The sequence below is a fragment of the Protopterus annectens genome, chromosome 4.part0 (assembly GCF_019279795.1).
Source record: "Protopterus annectens isolate FY-2018-M chromosome 4.part0, PAN1.0, whole genome shotgun sequence".
Taxonomy (NCBI): Eukaryota; Metazoa; Chordata; order Ceratodontiformes; family Protopteridae; genus Protopterus; species Protopterus annectens.
The window spans coordinates 868,052,696-868,076,214 of NC_056733.1; the positions used below are offsets into that span (position 1 = coordinate 868,052,696).

General features: G+C 42.8%; 1 protein-coding gene across 1 annotated transcript in view; it reads left to right on the plus strand.

Moving 5' to 3' along the window:
* The window catches only part of SPECC1L (sperm antigen with calponin homology and coiled-coil domains 1 like), a 2,326,126-nt gene that overhangs the window by 1,377,850 nt on the left and 924,757 nt on the right, over window positions 1-23,519 (plus strand). The window contains exon 8 of the mRNA XM_044068824.1: window positions 13,250-13,413. Within this exon, the coding sequence (XP_043924759.1) occupies window positions 13,250-13,413 (164 nt within the window). The remainder of the gene's footprint in view (window positions 1-13,249; window positions 13,414-23,519) is intronic.

Below are 23,519 nucleotides of genomic sequence, written 5' to 3' on the forward strand. Positions count from 1 at the left end.
TATGGTTGATGTCTTCAAACATCGACCTTATAAAAACACAGAAAAGAAAAAAAGTACCCTAATGGGTTTAACCAGGGGGGCAATACCCCCTGCACCCCCCCCCGCTACTTAAATATACCAAATCCGAGACCGCACTACGTTGCAGTAAACAGAAATCTCCCTTTACGGAGATTTCCGTTTACACGCTCGAGATTCTGAGCATTCCAAATTCTCATGTCGACAATGTCAGATTCTACATGGTCTGCTTTCGAGAGTATAATATAGATCCTATATATATATATATATATATATATATATATATATATATATATATATACATACATACATATATGGGTCTACTTCATTTGACTGATTTTCATTTGACCGAGACCATAATACCGAATTTTCAAAATACTGAAAACTCACTTGATTGAAACTCATAATACTGAAACCTTACAATGCTAAATTTCAACATAGTAAATTGTAAACTATAGACATGCACACTTATAACACCAATGACTCTCTTTCCAGAACTTAAAAACTTCTTATGTACCCTCTTAACAGAAACAGGGAGATATAAAACAAAACTAGGTGGGGGACTACGTCCCCCCACACCCCCGCTAACTATATATACTAACTCCAGGATCACACTACAGTGGGGAAAAGGGCATATACCTTTTACTTTTCCTTACAGTACTCTACAGGCTGCCACTACTATGTTGAAATTTAGCATTGTAACGTTTCAGTATTATGAGTTTCAGTCAAGTGAGATTTCAGTATTTTGAAAATTTGGCATTATGGTCTCGGTCAAATGAAATTTCAGTCATATAAAGTAGACCCATATATATATATATATATATATATATATATATATGTATATATATATATGTATATATATATATATATATATATATATATATATGTATATATATATATATGTATATATATATATATATATATGTATATGTGTGTGTGTATCTGCTGTTGAAGGGTCATATCAGCATGATGAGTCATCACTGAAGGTGGTTGTAGTTGGTTATATAATTGGTATATGGCAAGAAGAGTATGGGACCTAGCACAGATCCTTGAAGGGACCTCTGCATAGACTGTGCCAAAGTTTAAATGTTGTTCATCTCCCTGAACAGTAAAGCGTCTGTTGTGGAGGTAGTCTTTGAACCAAGTTGATATATTTGGGCTGAATCCAAAGTTTCCAAACAGTTGCAGTTGGAGGGAGTGATCTTCAAATTTGTGTTTCATTGTTTTTTTTTTACACCAGTAAATATGCCTCCTGCTGGGCAGTCATTCTCTATGGTGGAATAAGTTTTGTTTGTGACCCTAAAGGTTTTTCTATGTGTATTATGACCAGGTTTAAATCCTTTTTGTAAGTCAGAGGGTAACCCATATTTACTGATATGCTTGAAGATTTTTATGTATAGAATTTTTTAAAAATTTGATAAGATGGCGTAAAGGATATGGACCTGTAGTCTTTTGGGAGTGAAGAAGATTCAGGTGTTGGAATAGGAATTATGAGAAAATGTTTAAAAGTGGAAGGTAAGTATGCCAGTATTTAGCCTAAGTGTTACAGATTTGTTGAACTGCCTTGTTAAGAACTGCAGAGTTGAGTGCATTGAGGTTGGTATTGGTGTTTTTCCCCAATTTTTCAAGAAATTCTATTACATATTTTTTGCTGTTGGTCTGAAGGTAGAACGGTGGGGAGAAACATCTGGTTTGAGACCTGTCTGAGGAATTTGTGGGATGTAGAAGGGGAGTGATGCAGAGAGCTGGCTTTGTGGCATTTGATGAAGGGGAATATGTAGAAGTTAAGATTTTTCCTCAAAAAAAATTGAGAGGAAATGTTAGTTTAGCAAGAAAAGACATCAAAATATGAACATTGTGAACATGTGGAAATAACTACAAGAGCAGTAAAAAAAAAAAAAAAAAAAATCTATAACAGTTCTGCGCATTTTTAAATAGAACATTGCAGAGCTGCTAAGCAATTTAACATTACTGTTGTTAAATGTATAGGTATTCTTTAAAATATCAAACATAGTGAATAAGATTCATTTAGACAAATAGTGTGTCTTACCTACATAGCATATGACAGAAACCGAACAAGGCGAACATTTTACATCTTTGTAAGTCAGATAAGATTTGGAAAAATGTGCTCTGTGCACCATGCCATTCTAAAAATATATTTCTAATCTTGGACTTTATTGGAAACTAATTAACAAAAAATTCCAAGTTTGTTTGTCTTTTCCCGGTTAGGGGTTGCCAAAGCGGAACTCCGGTCCGCTAATGATTGGCAGTTGATTTTTTTTATGGTGCCGAGTTGCCAGCCCGACACCCAACCTTCAACTAAGTCAAACCCATTCACGCATGTCTTTTGGAGGCCACTCGACTGTGGGGAGGACATGCAGACTCCACACAGAAGGCACTCCAACCGAGAATCGAACAGGAGAACCTTGTAATGTTTTTAAATATAACCAATTAGTGGTAATGTAACATTTAACTAATGAAAGGACAGCTAGGAGTAAAACATGGTTATTGCTTTCTATGAGTTGAGGTTTGTTTTAAAAAGTTGACTTTCCAAGGTAAAGCATTCTTTAATATGTACCAGAAAATGTTAACCAGGCCTGCACAAGCTGTTTTATTGATTGTGGTAAAAGATGGTACCAAAATGTATATTGTAAATCTATGTTGTCTGACAGAAGTCCAGAGTATGTACCAAGAATACTAGGAAAATATGAGGCTTTGTTGGATGGTGTCAGACAGGCATTATGAACAGTTATAAATTCTGTTTAATAAAATTTCTTAAAATTAATAAAATGCAATTGTGTTCCAAATAATTTCCCATAGTAGAAGTTTCTTGACTTAACCAATATCTGGTTCTTTGAATTGTCTTGATCAGTGACGGGCTAGGTCAGATTTGTTTTGGACCTTAGAGTTACAGTGACGGGCTAGGTCAGATTTGTTTTGGACCTTAGAGTCACTGCATGTAGTATCTTGTATGAATTTTTTTTTTCAAATAGCTTGGATTTTGTTGACGTTACTAACTGATTTCTTCTTCTTAGCTAGGTGGATCTGGTGCCTTTGATATTACCCTTGCATTGCTGCCTCAGAGTGAGGAAGGTAGGATGGTCAGTGTGGAGGCCAGTGGATTTATATATTTACACTTGCTCCACCTTGGATATTTCTGCTGTTAACTGTCAGATCCTTATGTTGCCGTTACATGGCTAAAAGATGTGTTAGAGGAGCTGCACTGTTAGCGTTAAAGCAGCGACTGATCTATTTTTCTACACTGCTGTAAAGGTCAGTGAGCATATAATTAAATGTAGTCATGATCCTTCTGGTGTTTGTGCTAGTACAGTAGCCTCACACTTTTATTAGTAGGCATGTATGGTTAAGAACATGGCTCCCTATTGAAATGTCAGTATTGACCATTCTGAGTGCCGACTAGCCAAAAAACAAAACAAAGAAAAGACTGAAACTATTAGAGAAGACCGATTCTCAGACATTGTGGGGGCAAGCCACCCACATTCCCCAAATTTATGCATACCATCTCTGAGATTGCCATACTTCAGAGGAAAGGGAATATTCCAGGAAATGGCCATCTTGGACGCAGTGTATGTAAGCTTGTTTTTTTTCAGCCATTCAGTCTCCGTTTATCAGGACTCTCTCTAATGGGTCCTGACATATCAAATGTTTACCAAGGAAACCTAGCCTTTACAAGAATATGTGAAGGGGCAACTTCTAAATGCACTCTTAGATGTGAATCTTTTGTTTGACCTCCTCTTCAGAAGTCTGGTAGAGAAAGGCAACCCTTTGTAAACAGCTGTTCAAACCCAAAGTATATTAGGGAATTTTCCCAACAAGTAGTTTTTTACAGAAACCATTCCATACAAAGGGGGTGGTGGAAAGGAGGAGGTGGCCAAGGTAGGAATAAGGCAGAAGTGTGTGTGTGTGTGTGGGGGGGGGGGGGTAAATTGCCTTCCACTAAAAGGCTGCTTTCCAGTTTTGACTCTTCCTCTGTTTCCCCCAGCATCAGATGTGGGAGATGAACCTTAGGCAATAATGCCTTCATCCTCTTAACTTAAATTTTGTTCCTGTAGACCGAATAAATTCAGATGGCAGGTTTTCCTGTTACTGACTGGCACAGATATGCTATCTTTTTATCTGTCTCCATGAATGCCGAAGGTTGGATCCCTGATTTTGTGACCCAGATGAGTGGTATCCAGTTAACGGTCTGGAACTGGAGGAGCCAGACGGGGAGAGAGAGAAGAGGCATGGCCAGCTCTCCTTTCCTCGGGAGTGGGAGAGGTGTGGGCATTCAGGGACACACTAGGATTTTACCTAGTCAAGACTGGAGAAACCAGCCTTATGTATTTCAGTTTGGATGGGGCTATACAAAGGGAATACCTCTTGTGAGGGTAAGGGGACAACCTTCACAGATGTTCCATTGGCAAGAGGAGGGCTGGCATGTACTGAAGAAAAATGTCAAAGGCACCAAGGTGTTGGGAGAAAATAGCTAGAGGGGATAAGGCCAAGATGGTGTTTGGACTGAAGGCTAGAGACTGGCTACCCTACCAAAAAAAAAAGACAAGAGCTGATATGTTGAATGATATGCTGAGCCACAGACCGTAGCTAGAGATGAAGCTTTGTGAATCCTGTCTGGTCATGCTCTTCAGGGAATGAGGCATCCTGAGAATTGACTTGTTTGCTGCTCAGGAGAGTATGGTCCTATCATTGTTCCTCTCCATTTAGAAAGGGTGCAGTCTCCTTCCTGTGTCAGCGGAGATAGTACTGTGCCTCTTTCTGATTCCTTGCCTCAGTGCAAAATTCTTAGAAGGTGTAGATTCATCCTTGTTGCCCATGCGGACCAAGAAGGATATAGATGCATGCTCCTTTGACCATGACACATGTAGAAGAGATGTTCCATTATGGTAAAAAGGATTGTGATATCACTCTACTTGGCCACTTTGTAGGTGATCTTGTTTTCATGACACATTTATGACTTTGGTATTAGTTGTTCCGTGAATATGATGCATGTTTGAGGTGTGCTTTTCCTGACCTGATGGAGGAAAACACCTGCTTGCCAGTTTCACCAAATCCAGTCTGCATATCTGCTTAGTTTTGGAGAGCACTTTTTCCTCAGTATCATTGCTTTACAATTAGCAGACTTGCCCATCTTCCGTCGGAACCTTTTTTAGCAGCTCTGAAGTTTGTCAGAACGCTGCCCTTGGTGGGCATCATTCAAGCTCATGAGATCTGGGTGCTTCCCACTATTATCTTTAGAAACCATACCCATTCTTTTTACAAGGTTAGGGTGTTCCTTTATCCCATCCCTTGATTGCAGAAAAAGGTGTAAAATTGTCATTAAGCCTGTTCATTTAGTTCCAATTTTTTTCAGGACACTGAGAAGGAGAGAGAGCACTTGTCAACCTGAAAATGCACCAGCAGGTCAGGTTTTACCTGAAAAAGATGTATGAGTTTAGGAAGATGGGGCACTTGTTCATCTCTTTTGCTTCACTGAAGGGGAGGTTGGCGTGCGATAGCTGAACAAACCTATTCGAGCTAGATTGCTAACTTTACTGTACAGGCTGCTAGCCACCCCTTATCTTTAACAGCATTATTTTCCCAGTGGGTGGCTAGCAGCCTATTCGAGCTGGATTGCTAACTTTACTGTACAGGCTGCTAGCCACCCTTTGGGAAAATAATGCTGTTAAAGATAAGGAATGCATTCAGTTCTGTTGCTTGACTTGTAATGCCTCCATTGCAGATGTTTATCCTTGCCTAATTGTTTGATCGTCCACATCTTCACTAAGCACTTTGGCTGGTCATGGATTCCAAAACTCAGGTCTTCTAAATCTCAATGTTACAGGAGTCTTTGTTTTATCCCCCCAGCTCTGTACTTCTTGACATTCTTCAGGTCTGTTCTTCTAGGAGATTAACTTTCATTTCTTGGGATTCTTCTAAAAACTATTGTAAAGTCTCCCCCACCATTAACTGAGAGATGTAATAGACATGCGTTCTACACGTTTGTCGCTTTGCTAACAGGCCTTTTGCACTGAGAGCTTATTACCCTTTTTTGTTCCTTAGTGGCTTAATGGTACCTCCCCATCCAGAGGTTGCTGTTGTTTTGCCCTGGAAGTTGAGTAAATAAAAATTTGCATATTCATGTATGCTATAGTTTTTCTTCTTGTCTTGTATGTTGTGCTTATTGAGAGGGTGATGGTAAGACTGACTAGAGCAAGGACTAGGCAAGCTTTTCCAAACCTGGCAGCTGGCTCTTTGTTGGAGAGGAGTGTGGCCTTGATTGATTGAGTTTATTTAGTTCACATTTGTTAACCGGGTTAGTCCAACTGAGTTTGAAAACAAATCCATTTTCAGTGGAGACCCGAGGGGAGAATCCCCAGCAAACATAAGTAAAGATAAAGTGACAATGTACAAATATTAAATAACAATAACAGTACAAAATAATTGTAAAAAGAAAAAGGTTGTTGGCTATTGCATTGCACTGATAGTAAGCAACCCATTTTCAGTGGAGATCAAGGGGAAAGAGCCCCAGCAAATATAAGCAAAGGTAAACATACAGGATAAAAACTATTAAAAACAATGCAAATATGAAATTAATTATAAAGAGAAAAGCAAAAGAAAAAAAAATCTGAACATTAAGGGTTGTACTGATAGCAGTGGTCAAAATGTATTACATATATGAGTAAAACAAAAAGATAATAGTTCAAAAGGACAATGTATTCACATTGATAGGAAGTGGGGGGAAAGATAAATAGTGTGGAGAATGGGAGGGGGAGAGAGGAGGGGGCTATAGTAGTAGAGCTGAGGGTTTAGGGGTTAATTTAAGCAGACGTTACTAACAGAGAAGGAAAGGTAGGAGATGCAACTGGTGATAAAGTAGGTCAGACTAAGACTATGTGTGGTCACGGCAACGGCATAATTTCAAGTTTAGTAGGTGGGATTTAAGCTCCTTTTTAAAACTGGGAAAGGGAAGGTTGGATCTAATATGGAGAGGGAGTTTGTTTAAATTTAGTGAGACAGTGTGTTTGTAGTTTGCCAATATTCCTCTTGGGTTTATGAACTGAGAGAAAATGCTAATCAGCACTCCAGAGAGGCTGGGGGGGGGGGGGGAGAGTAGAAAGCAACATGGGAGGCGAGAGCAGGGCAGGCATTGAGGTTGTGGAGTATGGAAAAGGTAGTGTGGAGTTGCGATTGTAGGAGAAGGTGCGGAAATTCCAGCCATTGAAGTTTTTTTAATGAGAGGCAGTGATGTGAAGAGACTGGTTGGTTTTGAATAAATCTAGTAGATTTGTTGTATGTTTGTTCCAGTTTCTGCATTGAGATAGTTTGGATATTGGTAAGGATGGGGGAAGTGTATAGAAGACTAGGTAAGAGAAATACCTGCACAAGAATGCGTTTAGTGGCAGTATTGAGGAATTTTTTGTTACTCTAACGTAGTCCCAAGTTTTTGGTGTTTTTTTATGACCTGTTGTATGTGCAAGTCAAATTTTAGTCTGTCATCTATTATTACCCCAAGGAGTTTGGTGTGTGTGGCAGGGGAGATGGTGGCGCCATCTAGGGAGGAAAGAGAAAAATTGGATTTAAGGTGAGAGTGTGTCTGAGGTAGGAAGAGAAGGAGTTGAGTTTTCTTAGGATTAAGGATTAGTTGATCGTTTCTGAGCCATTTTTCAACAGAGGTAAAGGAATTCTGTGTTAGTGTGTGTAGTTCAGAGATAGTATTGGAGATAGATGAGAGAGTAGAGTCATTTGCGTATTGTATTACAGATGAGAGACTGCAGGATGAATGTAGGTTGTTGGTAAAAATGTTGAAAAGGAGCGGTCCAAGTATGGAGCCTTGGGATGCTCCTGTTTGAACAGCAAGGAAGCGTGAGAAAGCCTGCTGCCATCTAACAGCTTGTTTTCTGCCAGTAAGGTAGGATTGGAACCAGCCAAGAGTAGAAGGAGAGAGGTTTAGGTCTGAGAGTTTAAAAAGGATGGGATGAGAGACAGTGTCGAAGGCTTTAGAGAGATCAAGGAATAGATGGGAGACAAGGAGGTTGTTGTCCCTAACTTCTGCAACCTTTTGAGTAAAGGATAGTAAGGCAGTCGAGGTACTGTGTTTAGGGCGGAAACCATGTTGCGAGGGGGGGTGAGGATTATTTTGTGAATGAGATAGGATAGTAGTTGAGTATGTATACATTTTTCAAGGATTTTTGAGAGCGGTGAGAGAATAGCAATTGGTCTGTAGTTACAGGGTTCAACGGAGTTGCCACCTTTGTGCAGCGGAGTGGTATAGAAGGATTTCCATATTTCTGGTACAGTAGATTCCTGAATGGAGTGGTTGATTAAGATACGTACAGGATATGCAATAGAGTCAGCAGCGATTTTCAGAAATTGAGAGGGGGGTTTATCAATGGAGGGAAAGCATGGTTTTAGTTTAAGAAGCAGGGATTTTGATATATTTAGTAGAAACAGGTCGCAAGGTAAAAGGCTGAGAGACAGAGGAGCATAGAGGTTTAGGGGGAGGTGAGGGTGACACAGAAGAGTTGGGATGAGCAGAGTTACAAGAGGGTAGGAGTTTAGAGATGCTGTCTATGAAGTGTTTGAGTAAGTCTGCAGTTTCAGAGGGAGAGTGATAGGGGAAAGGGTTAGGGATGGCAGGAGAACCAGTGTGGAGCAGGGAGTGGAAAGTACTCCAGAATCTTTTGGTGTCGTTTGGGTGAGAGCTTTGAAGTTTAGTGAAATATTGGCGTTTATCCAATATAATGCATTTTTTACATGATTTCTGAGTTACTTATAACCTTGGAGAAAGGTGAGAGTTTTAGTGGTTTGCCATTTTCTTCCATAGAGCATCTCTTTCATGCATCAAAGCATGAGTAGCTTTGGACAGCCAGGGTGCAAATTTAGATTTGATTCTGATTTTGCAAGTTGGGGCAAGAGAGTTTAGGACATCAAGGAAAATGTGGTTGAATTTAGTAACAGCATCATTGAGCAGGAGAGATTTTAGGAAAGACCAGTTGATGGCAGAGAGTCTTTAGTTAAAGGTTTCAGGGGAAAAGTTAGTCAGTTTCCTACAGTCTCTGTAGAGATGGGGCTTAGAGAGATGAGGATAGAGATGGGAGAATGTTTCCTACAGTCTCTGTAGAGATGGGGCTTGGAGAGATGAGGATAGAGATGGGAGAATGTTTCCTACAGTCTCTGTAGAGATGGGGCTTGGAGAGATGAGGATAGAGATGGGAGAATGTTTCCCACAGTCTCTGTAGAGATGGGGGTTAGAGAGATGAGGATAGAGATGGGAGAATGTTTCCTATAGTCTCTGTAGAGATGGGGCTTAGAGAGATGAAGATAGAGATGGGAGAATGTTTCCTACAGTCTCTGTAGAGATGGGGCTTGGAGAGATGAAGATAGAGATGGGAGAATGTTTCCTACAGTCTCTGTAGAGATGGGGCTTAGAGAGATGAGGACAGAGATGGGAGAATGTTTCCTACAGTCTCTGTAGAGATGGGGCTTAGAGAGATGAGGACAGAGATGGGAGAATGTTTCCTACAGTCTCTGTAGAGATGGGGCTTGGAGAGATGAAGATAGAGATGGGAGAATGTTTCATACAGTCTCTGTAGAGATGGGGCTTAAATGAGGATAGAGATGGGAGAATGTTTCCTACAGTCTCTGTAGAGATGGGGCTTAGAGAGATGAGGATATAGATGGGAGAATGTTTCCGACAGTCTCTGTAGAGATGGGGCTTGGAGAGATGAAGATATAGATGGGAGAATGTTTCCTACAGTCTCTGTAGAGATGGGGCTGAGAGATGAAGATGGAGATGGGAGAATGTTGGGGCTGAGAGATGAAGATAGAGATGGGAGAATGTTTCCTACAGTTCTGTAGAGATGGGGCTTGGAGAGATGAGGATGGAGATGGGAGAATGGTCACTAACAGAATCAGGGAAGGTAAAAGGGTTACAATAGTTGTTTGGAGAGTTGGTCAAGATCCAGCCAATTGTGGAACCAGTAGCATTTTTACAGTAGTGGGTAGGGGTAGTGATCAGTTGTGAGAATCCATACAGGTTTATGAAATGTTGGGCTGAGTCACCAATAAGGGAGTTCCAATCTATATTAACATCTCCAAGAAGGATGGTTTAATAGGGGACGGAGGTGTTTATCCAGGAGAGTATATGTTCAAGGATAGGGATGTTTTTACCTGGGGGGGATATAGATAGAGGCAATAGCAAACATTCTATAGTTATTGTTGTGGCAGTCTAGGAGCAGTAGTTCAGCAGGGGAGAAACTAGGCAGTGAGTGACACTTCAGTGAGCCAGATTTAGGCACCAAAAGCTGCTGCTGCAAGAGCTGCTCAGGGATGGGATAGGAATGTATGGATGGTGACAGCTTGCCCATCATAGAGGGTAAAGGAAGGGGCTAAGCCAGTGACATGGGCATACCCCTCTGTGTCTTCATGGTGCAGCTGCAGAAGTAGGCAATTGACAGTCTCTGAAGGTGTGCCAAGTAGTGCATTATATGTGGCTGGAGGCAAGCACCAGACATTTAGTGTTGCAAGCCCCACCCCTGGCAGGAAGCATGTAGTTACTGCATGGGAGGGTGGAGGCAGGGCATGAGGAAAGGCCACAGTCAGCTGCATATGACGACAGACCAGGTCCAGACTTTCACTCCCCATTACTTGTTTTGGTGAGTAGGATCATGTCACAAAGGGGTCCAGTGGGGATGCAGAGGACAAGATGGCCACATTTCCATGGGCAAAGGCAAGATAAAAAAAATGTAATTCTCGCCTAGCCCTGTAACATAATGACCTGATGACAGACTGACAAGTCCCTGTCTCTGTACTTTGCATCGTATATACTTCTTAGGGGAGATATATGTCTGCTGTACAGAGCAATCGTAGACGCAAATCTAATGAACTTGCTGCCTATCCGTAATTCAAACGGGACAAGGGTTACCCATTCCAGGTACCTAAATATCGCCTGTGACTTAAATAGGACATGCTGGAGGGACAGTTGTCTCCTAGTGACTGCCTCATCTTGGGAATAGGCTACCTATTTATATGAAACAGAGCACCTCTATGACACTGTTCAAGAGGAACCTGGACGAATGGATGGGGCACCGTAAATTCTTACCAGGGATAGCATCCACAGCCCTTTTGGACATGGGCAGCCATAACTAAATGAAATCTTGGTATTAACTAACATTTCTATCGTATTACATTGGGATAAAATGGCTAGATCCTGTGAACAGGCAGGAGGCTTTGGCATGAGTGAGTAGTAGTAGTAAAAGAATGAGTGGCACCAGACAAGGGAGTCCTGGTAGTTAACTGCTACTGGAGACCGCAAGCTCTTTCTTTTTACCCGAATTTTCTTGCGAGTAGCTGTTTTGTTGCTGCTGGTGATCCAGCCCACAAGCTCTCTTTTTACCCGAATTTTCTTGTGAGTAGCTGTTTTGTTGCTGCTGGTGATCCAGCCCAGGAGTATTATATGTTTTATATGTGTTCCTGATCATCATTTACCCCTTTTTGGGAGTGTGATATATAGCGGCACATATGTTCTGTCTCTTCTTCACCCCCAATCGTTTATTTTATTCCAGCACTTGGGATGAAGCTTGCCAAAGCACTGGTCAGCTAAGACCCTCTCCAAAAGAGGAGGACCATTCTTAGAATGCCTGTGCCTTTTCTTCCCTGTTAGCTCTATTGAGAACTTGCTGCTTTCCCGAACCTAGGTCATCATCTGTGCAGGTAGGCAGCATACAGCTGGTCAGTGTGTCAATGGAGGCTGGGATAGCAGTAATTAAGCTTGAAGGTGAGTTGGCAGGCTTTGCTGTCTGTTAGGTAGGTATGTGCTTATGACACTAAGCTGTGGTTGGATACTTTACAATGACCTGATTATTTCTTTTAGTGCACAAACGATTACTAGCAGCATTGAGATCTATCACTCTTAAGTTTGTTGTGCTTATGTGCAAGTTTTATATGTCCATGCAGGGATATGACCCATGTCACACAACTCTATCTTCTTATGGTGATCCATTTTATTGGCAAAGATCACTGATATTTTCTCCTGCCTTTGGATGATTTTTTTTTTACTTCATTAAAATGTGTCTACTGCCAGATGCCTTTCTTCCTTAAAGACTGAAATGGACTTGGATTTTAAAAGTGAGATTATTTATATGTTTCATTAGACCAACTTCAGGCCTTGATCAGAAGCGTCATACTCTGAATATTTGAAGCTAGCATTTTGTAAAATGGACATGGGTAGAGTTTGGAGTGATTGTAAAATATGTCTTATCACTTAAGTACATGGAGTGTCAGTGACATTGCAGAAAGCTGTGGGTTCTATTCCCACTCTAGGTTGGTAGATTACTGACGCTGTAGTGCAGCATAAAGGTGTGCTGCATTCCTGGGTGTGTGTTCATTTGGATGAGACATTAAACTGAGATCCCATCTACTTGAGTTGTTAGTAAGCTCAGGTGAATGTAAAAGATTCCACTGCACCTATCGTAAAGAGTAGAGGAAGTTCTCCATTAACCTCGCCAAATTTCCTCTAGTAGTGTAAGTACCACCTCGAGTCGTCCCCCCCCCCCCACCACCACTGAAAAGAGGCTACTAGCCTAGTGGGATTAACCTGGTGAGCAAAAGAAATAAAATAAAACATTAAAATAGATAGCTAGCAATTGGAAAACATCCCTTGCTAACCACTTCTGTTCAGACTCTGTTGTAACAGTCGAGGGCTGTTTATTAAGCATGATGGATATGTTAATAACCATGATGGCTGCTTTAAGGAGGATATTTTTACATAGCAAGTAAGCAGATTTACTTTTATGTCCCTCTGTTCTATTTTTGACCTGCATTCTACAGCATTTTGGCCATACACTTGTGTTTACCTTCTGCCTCCTCTCAGAAAAGTGTCACTTGCTGTAAGTTTGAGTGATGTATTTGTGTCTTCTAAAAGGGTAAAGTAAATGTAACTCATTTTTAAAAAGTGCAAGTAATTCTAACTGGCCTTCCCCAGCAGCATGTTATGTAGAGCCTTTTTCTTAATGAGTAGAAGTTAGATGTTCCATAGTAGAACAGTTTAAGGTAGATCTGGATAGTAAGAAAAAAAATCTTAGAAGCTGCTGAAAGAAGACTTGTTTTGCATGACCTGGCAGAATCTGGGTGTCCATAACAGACTGTTTATTCTCCAGTTTTTTCATCCGCTGTTTATTTGCAGTTGTGGCTGTGGTTGTGCTTCCCTGTTATTGAGTGCATTTCTTGTTAATAGGCAGGATGAGGAAAGAGGTCGTGTGTACAACTACATGAATGCAGTGGAGAGAGACTTGGCAGCTTTAAGGCAAGGAATGGGACTGAACCGTCGATCATCCACATCTTCAGAGCCATCACCCACTGTCAAAACGCTCATCAAATCATTTGACAGTGCATCACAAGGTAACAGTTTTGTTTTTAAACACCTTTATTAAATTATCTGTTAAGGGGTCTACTTTGTTTGATAGAGCACATTTCACTGAAACGCATGTCATCGAAGCCTCATTTCACTGAAAATGAGTTCCCTGAGCACAATTCAGTGAAAGCTCACTTCACTGGAAACACATTTGACTGAAACTCATTTCATCTAAACAGGTATATGCCCTGATGTTGTTCGTGTTTCACTGTTGCAGTCATCACATTTGGGTTATCTGCCTGCAGGTAGCCCTCAGCCAGCCTGAATACCAGAGTCTTTGGATTTCTGTGTCTGATGCTGTTACTTCTTCCATGTTGTCAGGGGTGTAATACATGCAGCTGACGCTATTACATCAGTCTTTCTTGCCATGCGGTGCCCGAAGCAGAAGTAGTTCGCAAGTGCCGGTCGGCCAACTCCTGAAATTTTCGTTTTCAGAAAAAAAATAACTGTCTTGCTTGTGGAAAGTAAATACCTCGTAGAGATTTTCATTCTTACTGTGTCACGTGACGTGTTTAGGCCAAGACCACGGCGTTCCTTGCCGTTGGTTTTGTGCCTTGTTCAACGCCCGAACTATTCGTCGTCTGGTTATTTTTGTAGCTTAAATACATTCGTTCTCGATCTCCATATGCCGAAATGGCTTCGTTAAGCCATCTGACTACCGATCTTCCGAAAAAACATAAGGATAAAGACAGAGACAGACCGCATAGGTCCAGAATTGCCGACGATGCTTCCATTAAACTAGTCGCCAGTCCACCGGTACTCAGTGAGGCAATTTTGCAGCCCCTGATACCCGCTACTACAGATTCTCAGGCCTCTACTGAGACCCATTTGGAGTGTGCCGCGAGATGCTTCTTCGACTGTGGAACCTATGGATGTCTCTACCTTAGACGGTTCCGGAGCTGCTGTGCAGGCACCGGCTTCTTAGGGTGTATTCAGGCCTACCGATTTTCTTATTAAACAAATGACTTAATTTCAAGCTAAGAATACCGAATTCCTCAGGCCTAAAGCTCGCACTACGCCTAGAAAACCGACAACCAAACCTCACTCTCAGGCCCATGTGCCTCAAAAACAAATGATTAGAATGGCTGAAGACCTTATTACCTTAATTAGGGGAAGCCAGCCTTCCCCCTCTGAGACCTAGAACTGATTTTCTTTCTGATTCTTCTGGTCAGGATTCTGATATCTCTATTCCTTCTGACTACTGGGATTTTGCCTTAGCTACTTATGAGGATTCTGATGCAGAGGATTCCATTCCCTCTGCTTCCCCTCCAGAAGATTTTTCTTTTGGTGAAACCTTGCATATCCTTAGTGAGTATTTCCGCTGGGAAAGTCAAGACTATTCTGAGTCCAAAAAGAGACTTAGGGAATTTTTGCTCCTGCCTCAACAAAGGCGTCTAGCTATCCCTCCTGTTCTGGAGATTGTAGATGATGTTTACTTGGAATCCAGCCTTACCCCTACTTTGCCTCCAGCTCCCAGGAAACCTGACAGGTACTACAGAGTACTGGACTCTCACAAATTCCTCTTTAAGAATCCTACTGCGGATCCAGAGACCATTTCCCAAGGACCAAAAGGCATTAAGGCTACTATTGTCAAAAATCCTACCCCTTCTGATAGGGACTCCAGAGCTTTAGACAGATGGGGTAAGCAGGTATACACTTCTGCTACTTTGGCCATTAGGGCTTTAAATTGGCAATTTCATATCTTAAAGTATCAGCAGCATATTATGGGACTACTTAAACAGAAAATTATGTTGATTCCTGACTGTGCTGAACACAAAGATTTGTAAGAGTTAATGCATTCTGCTAAACAAGTTGGTAAACATACTTTGCAATGTGGTTTTGATGCTTTAGAAGCATCTTGCAGGACTGATGTCACTAGGTCTGTACTTAGAAGGCATGCTTGGCTTAAGGAACAAATTTTGCCAGATCATGTCAAAGCTAAATTACAGGATGCACCCTTAAACCAAGATCGCCTTTTTGGCAACAAAGCAGAAGTAGTCCTCAAAAGGATGGAGGAAAAAGCTAAATCTATGCAAACTGTTAAAGATTTCTTACAAGTTCAGCCTCCTAGATTCAGTAGGCATTAGCCTTCAAAGAACTAGTCTTTTCCAGTTCCTTCCAGGCCTTCTCAGTCCAAACCCAGGAGCAGCAGACCACCAAGACTTCAGTCTCAGGCTATGCACAGATCTAAGCAGTGGGAGGCTCCCACTTCCAAAGCAGGGAGTAGTAAGCCACCCCCTATGGAAAAATGGCACAATGACTTATCCTTAACTCTTCCAAGCCCTGCTCAGCTACTTACCCCCTTAGGAGGAAAGCTCGCCCTGCATGCAAAAAACTGGGAACTCATTGCCCAGGACAGATGGATTTTAAACAGTTTCCCTAGGATACAGATTCCACTTTCACTCACTACCAACCCCAACTGGATGGCCAAACCTCCCCCCAAATCAGTGGGCGGAGGCCCAAAAACAAGTGCTCTCTCACCTCAGTATCAGGGCTATTCAACCTGTCCCAACAGAACAAAGGGGACAAGGTTTTTATTCAAGACTGTTCCTCTTTCCCAGAAAAAAACCCTGGCATCCTATCCTGGACCTGTCTGTTCTCAACACCTTTCTGGTGGTTCCAAAATTCAAAATGCTAACTCTTCAACAGCTTCTTCCTATGCTAGCCAAGGAGGCTTGGCTGGCAACCCTAGACTTTAAAGAAGCTTACCCTGCACATCCCAATAAGGGATTCCTGCAGATAATACCTACGTTTCAGGGCGGGCTCCATGCACTATCAGTTTGGTGCACTTCCTTGTGGCTTATCTACTGCGCCCAGGGTATTCACAAAGTGCCTAGCTCCAGCCATTGTATTTTGCAGGCAGAGAAATATTCAGATTACCCATACTTGGATGATTGCCTGATTCAGGCAGAAAATCAGGACTTGCTATTACAACTCCTGGCACTTGTAAAGAGACTTCTAACCTCACTGAGGTACACACCATCAACGAGAAGAAATCGCACCTAGTACCCTGCCAACAGATTGTATTCCTGAGAGCAAGCTTGAACACAACTTCCCAGATGGCATGCCTCACTCCGGAGAAACAAGTTTATTTGACAACCTACTTCAACCTACTGGCTATAAAAACCCAGCTATCTGCAAGGAAGATCCTGCAAGCCCTGGGGTTCATGGCCTCTTGCATTCTATTAATTCCATATGCAAAACTGCATATGAGGAAACTTCAATGGTATCTAAAAAGTCTATGATGTCAACATTCTCAGGATGTGGAAACAATGATTCCTATCATCCCTTGTCTAAGGACGGAGTTGCTTTGGTGGGCAGAGGCCTGCTACCACAACAAGGAACTCCCTTTCATTCTGCCCCCTGCTGCCCAAACCCTAACAGACGCATCAGACTATGCATGGTGGGGGGGGGGGGGGGGCTTACATGGCAGGGCAGTGCATTCCGGGCAAATGGAACCCAAGACAGATGCACCTGCATATCAATCAAAGATAAATGTTAGCTGTACAGAATGCTCTGACAGCCTCAAAGACCTTATTCTTCCAGGACAACTATTGCTAAAGACAGACAACACCACAGTTATGTGGTACATAAACAAGCAGGGGGGAACCCATTCCTATCCACTCTGCAGACTAGCCATGGCTCTGTGGATCACAACCTTGAGCTACCAAGTGAACCCACAAGCGCAATTCCTGCCAGGCAAACTAAATCTACTGGCAGATGACTTAAGCAGAAATCTCATGGACCCACACGAATGGAAACTGGAACCCAAAATAATCAAGCTCTTGAGGAATAAATGGGGACTCCAGAGGTAGACCTGTTTGCCTCCCCTCAGAACTACCAATTGGACAAGTTCTGCACCAGAACTCCCCACAGTCAAGCTTGGAAAGTGGATACCCTGTCCTTTACCTGGGAAAGCCTCTCAATTTGTCTTTCGCCCTCTGCCTCTCCTCTCGAAGGTTCTACTAAAGATCAAACAGGACAAGCCAAGGACAATACTGATTGCCCCAGACTGGCTACGCTAGCCCTGGTACCCCCATTTGCGCAGTCTTGACAGTGCTGCAACCATGGCATCTGTCTCAGACTCCTTCCCTGCGGTCCCAGCAGGCGGGCCAGGATGTTCTTTGTGTTTCACTGTTGTCAGTCATCACATTTGGGTTATCTGCTTGCAGTAGCCCTCAGTCGGCCTGATTATCAAAGTCTTGGGTCTGACGTCGGTTGCTGTCTCATCTTCCATGACGTCAGGTAGTCAGGGGTATAAAGCATGCAGCAGACGCCATTACATCAGTCTTTCTTGCCGTGTGGTGCCCGAAGCAGAAGCAGTTTGCAAGTGCCGGTTGGCCGACTCCTGAAATTTTCGTTTTCGAGTTTCAGAACCGAAGCCTTCAACTAAGCTAAGTACCCCGTTGGGGAACCTTTTTCTTGCTCTAAACTGATGCAGTAAAAGTTAATAATTGTATTTCGTGTGGAAAGCAAATACCTCAAAAGATTTTCATTCGTACTGCATTCCTTGCTTAGGCCCAGACCACGACGTACCTCGCTGTCGGTTCTGTGTCTTATTTAAACCTCGAACTATTCGTCGTCTGTTTATTTACACTTCTAAATATTTTGGTACTCAGTTCAGTTATTCAGAAATGGCTTCAGTAAGCCACCCGACTTTCCGAAAAAAATGCAAAGATAAAGACAGAGACAGACCGCATAGGTCCAAAGCTGCTGACACCGCTTCTCCTAAGCTAGTTGCCAGTTCGCCGGTACTCAGTGAGGTGCTTTCACAGCCCCTGATACCCACTACTTCAAATTCGCAGGCTTCTACTGAGACCCATTCGGAGTCCGGTATGCTGCGAGATGTTTCTTCGACTGTGGAACCTGCGGATGTCTCTACCTTTGATGGGTCCAGAGCCGCTGTGCAAGCACCAGCTTCTGAAGGTGTATTCAGGCCTACTGACTTCCATATTAAACCAACGCCATCTTCTTCTTCAAGGCTGAAACACGATCCATGCCTAGAAAACCGATGCCCATGCCTAAAAAAAAAATAAGAATGGCTGAAGAACTTATTACTCTAATCAGGGGAAGCCATCCTTCTCCCTCTAAGAGACCTAGGCCTGATTTTCCTTCTGATTCTTCTGATCAGGACTCTGAAATTTATGTTTCCTCTGATAACTAGGATTTACCCTTATCTACTTATGAGGATTCTGATGCAGAGAACTCCATTCCCTGTGCTTCCCCTCCAGAGGATTTCTCTTTTGGTGAAACCTTGCATACTCTTAGGGAGCATTTTCGCTGGGAAAGCCAGGATTACTGTGACTCCAAAAAGAGGCTTAGGGATTTCTTACTCCTGCCCAAACACAGGCCTTTAGCTATCCCTCCTGTAATGGACATTGTTGATGATGCCTTCTCGGAATCTAGCCAGGCCCCTGACTCTCTACCTCCTGCTCCCAGAAACTCTGATACATATTACAGGGTTCCTGACTCTCACAAGTTCCTCTTTAAAAATCCTATTGTGGCTCCTGAAACCATTTCACAGGAACCCAAGGGCATTAAGGCTACTACTGCCAAAAATCCTACCCCCTCTGATAGAGTCTCCATGGCCCTGGACAGATAGGTAAGAAGGTATACACTTCTGCAACTTTGGCTATTAGGACCTTAAACGGCCAGTTTCATATAGTATCAGTAGCATATTATTGGATTGCTTAAACGGAAAATGATGTTGATTCTTGACTGTGTTGAAAATAGATTTACAGGATTTAATGCATTCTGCTGAGCAAGTTGGAAAACATACTTTGCAGTGTGGTTTTGATTCATTAGAGGCATCTTGCAGGGCTGCTGTCACTGGGTCTGTACTTAGAAGGCATGCTTGGCTTAAGGAGCAATCTTTGCTAGATCATGTTAAAGCTAAATTACTGGATGCTCCCTTAAACCAAGACCACCTGTTGACAACAAAGCAGAAAAAGTACTTTAAAAGATGGAGGAAAAAGCTAAATCTATGCAAACTGTTACAGATTTCCTGCAAGTACAGCCTCCCAGATTTAGTAGGCATTGGCCCTCTAAGAATTGGTCCTTTCCTGCCTCTTCCAGGTCTTCTCAGTCCAAATCCAGAACCAGCAGAGCACCCAGGCTTCAGTCCCAAGGTACTCACAGGACTAAGTAGTGGGGGGCTCTCACCTCCAAAGCAGGGAGTGGTAAGACTCCCCCTATGATAAACTGTCTCAATGACTTAACTCTTCCAAGCCCTGCACACCTGACTGTTCCTTTAGGGGGAAAGATTGCCGTGCAGGCAAAAAATTGGGAACTCATTACCCAGGACAAATGGGTTTTAAATATAGTTCCCCAAGGATACAGATTCCACTTCCACTCCTTACCAACCCCAAACAGTTGTCCAGATCTACCCCCAAATCAGTGGGCAGAGGCTCAAAACCAAGTTCTATCTCTTTTTTAAGCATCAGGGCTCTTCAGCCTGTCCCATAAGAATTGGGGACAAGGTTTTCTCCTCAAGACTTTTCCTGGTACCCATAAAAGACCATTCCTGGCATCCTATCCTGGACCTGTCTACACTAAACGCATTTTTGGTAATCCCAAAATTCAAGATGCTAACTCATCAGCTGCTTCCCATTCTAGGCAAAGATGCCTGGTTGGCAACACTGGATTTAAAGGAAGCCTACCTGCACATCCCTATCAGGGAGTCTTACAGAAGATACCTATGCTTCAAAGCAGGCTACACTCACTGTCAGTTCTCTGCACTGTCCTTTGGCTTATCTACTGCACCAAGGGTATTCACAAAGTGCCTAGCTCCAGTCATTGCATTTTGCAGGCAAAGAAATATTCAAATATACCCATACCTGGACGATTGTCTAATTCAGGCAAAAAGCCAGGACATACTATTAAATCATCTGGCATTTGTAAAGAAATTGCCAACGTCTCTGGGGTACACCATAAATGAAAAAAAATCACATCTTGTACCCTGCCAACAAATTGTATTCCTGGGAGCAAGCTTGAATACAAATTCCCAGATGGCCTACCTCACGCCAGAGAAACAGATTCAATTGACAGTCTACTTCAAACTACTGGCCACCAAGACCCATCTGTCTGCAAGGAAAATACTGCAAGCCCTGGGGTTCATGGCCTTTTGCATTCTACTAATTCCATATGCAAGACTCCATATGAGGAAACTACAATGGTATCTAAAAAGCCTATGGTGTCAACATTCTCAGGATCTAGAAACAATGATTCTTATCATATCTTGTCTACAAATAGAGTTCCTTTGGTGGGCAGAGGCCTGCCACCAAAACAAGGGACTGCCATTCACTCTACCCCCTGTCGCCCAAACCCTAACAGACGCATCAGACTTTGCATGGGTGGCTCACTTGGCAGGGCAGTGCATTCAAGGCAAATGGAACCCAAGTCAAATGCACTTGCATATCAATCAAAAAGAAATGCTAGCTGTACAGAATGCTGTGACAGCCTTCAAGGACCACATTCTTCCAGGACAATTATTGGTAAAGACGGACAACACCACTGTTATGTGGTACATAAACATGCAGGGGAAACCCATTCATACCCCCTCTGCAGACTAGCCATGGCTCTGTGGAACACAGCCCTGAGCTACCAAGTGCACCTACAGGCTCAATTCCTGCCAGGAAAGCTAAATACACTGGCAGATGACCTAAGCAGAAATCTCAATGACCCACACGAGTGGAAACTGGAACCAACGATATTCAACATGTTGATAAACAAATGGGGGAGTCCAGAGATAGACCTGTTTGCCTCTCCCCAGAACTACCAATTGGACAAATTCTGCACAAGGACTCCCCACAAACAAGCATGGAAGGTCGATGCCCTGTCCTTCACCTGGAAAAACCTATCAGTTTATGCCTTTTCCCCTCTGCCTCTCCTCTCCAAGGTACTACTAAAGATCAAACAGGACAAACCAAGGACAATACTGATTGCACCAGACTGGCCACGCCAACACTGGCACCTCCTCTTGCACAATGTGTCATTGCTGGCACCATGGCACCTGCCTCAGACCCCTGTCCTGCTGTCCCATCGGGGGGGGGGGCAGATTCTGCACCCACAACTTCAAACCCTGAACCTGGCAGCCTGGCTAATTACCTGATCTCTATGTTACCATCCCTCAGTAAGCAAGTGATAGATGTCATCCTGGAATCAAGGAGGCCTAGTACTAGAAAATCCTATGCTGAAAAATGGAAAAGATTCTGTTCCTGGAACCAAACTCGGGATGGGCACAGCAGCACCCAGTTTAGCCCATATTCTTCACTACTTGACTGAGATGCTTCACAAAGGCCTTTCCTTTTCCTCCCTCAAAATTCATGCCTCTGCCATTTCAGCTCATTACAATACAGAACAGTCAGAGGGGCCAAAAACTTAAATCCATCCAGAACAGCCCCTACTCCAGCCTGGGACCTTAACTTTGTATTAGAAAAGCTCACTCTCTACCTCCCTTTGAGCCAACTGCAAATGCAAAGTTGAAATTCTTTTCTTGGAAAACAGCCTTCCTTCTAGCCATCACTTCAGCAAGAAGGGTGTCTGAATTACAGGCCCTCTTGGCAGGGGAAGCTTTCATCATCTTTCATGCTGACAGGGTGTCCTTTAGGACCAATCCCTCTTTCATGCCCAAGGTGGTATCCAGTGTGGCCCTTAACTAGTCCATTCATTTGCCAACTTTTTTTTGTAATCCACAGAACAAAGGGGAATGGATACTGCACTCCTTGGACGTGCACAGACAACTTAGATTTTACTTTGACAGGACCAAGCCTCTCAAGAAATCTGAACAGCTGCTAGTTGCATTTGCTGCAGGGTCAGAGGGGAAGTCCATTTCAAAGCAAAACATTTCTAAATGGATAGGCCATTGCATTCATTTCTGCTATAAGCATCATGGAAAACCTACCCCACAGGGGATAAGACCACATTCAGCCAGGGCTGCATCTACATCTACAGCCTTCCTCAGAGGTGTCCCTACCAGGGACATCCTAGAAGCTGCTATCTGGGGTTCTGTACATACCTTCACCAAACATTACCACTTGCAATTTTTTTTCTAAATCCAGAGCTGGATTTGTCACTGCAGTCTTGCAGGACCTTATAGCTGGTCCTAATGCTGTCTAATTTCTTCCTCCCATCCTTAGCTTTGGGAATCTACCCAAATGTGATGACTGTAACAGTGAAACACGAAGAACATAGTACAGTTGTGTGCACTTATAAATGTAGATGTTTGAGTGTATTCAGTGTTGCAGTCCTGGTCACCCTCCCTCTAGCCCCCTGACTTCTATTGACTATACTTCTATTCTTGTTTACTATGCTTAAAGAATTTGGTGTATTTGCTTTTTTGTTGGAGGTGTAACTTTGTGTATAATTGCTTCCTGTTATGGGGGCACCTGACATCTGGGGCAAGAAAAACTGATGTAATGGCGTTGGCTGCATGCTTTATACCCCTGACTACCTGTCGTCATGGAAGATGAGACAGCAACTGACGCAGGACCCAAGACTTTGATAATCAGGCCGACTGAGGGCTACTGCAAGCAGATAACCCAAATGTGATGACTGCAACAGTGAGTACACTCAAACATCTACATTTATGAATACACTCGAACATCTACATTTATGGTAAGTGTACACAACTGTACTTTCCCCACTGTAGTATGATCCTGGAGTTAGTATGTATAGTTGTGGGGGGGGGGGCACAATCCCCCCACATTGGGTGGTGTGGGGGCATTGCCCTCCCTCATAGTTTGGGTATATGTCATTTTCTGTAAAGAGTTATTCATTTGACTAGTAAGAATCCATATCTATAGTTTACGCAATTTAAAATAGGTGTGGGGTTACTCCCCCACACCCCCCCCTTTCTATATATGCTAACTCCAGGATCACAGTACAGTGGGGAACAGGGCATATACCTGTTTAGAGTAAATGTGTTTCAGTCAAATGGGCTTTCAGTGAATTGTGCTCAGGCAATTCATTTTCAGTGAAATGAGGCTTTGACGAAATGAGTTTCAGTGAAATGTGTTTTCTATCAAACAAAGTAGATCCCTCTTAAGACATAGACACTTCTACATTAATAGTAGAAAAGAGGATTAGTAGTGGA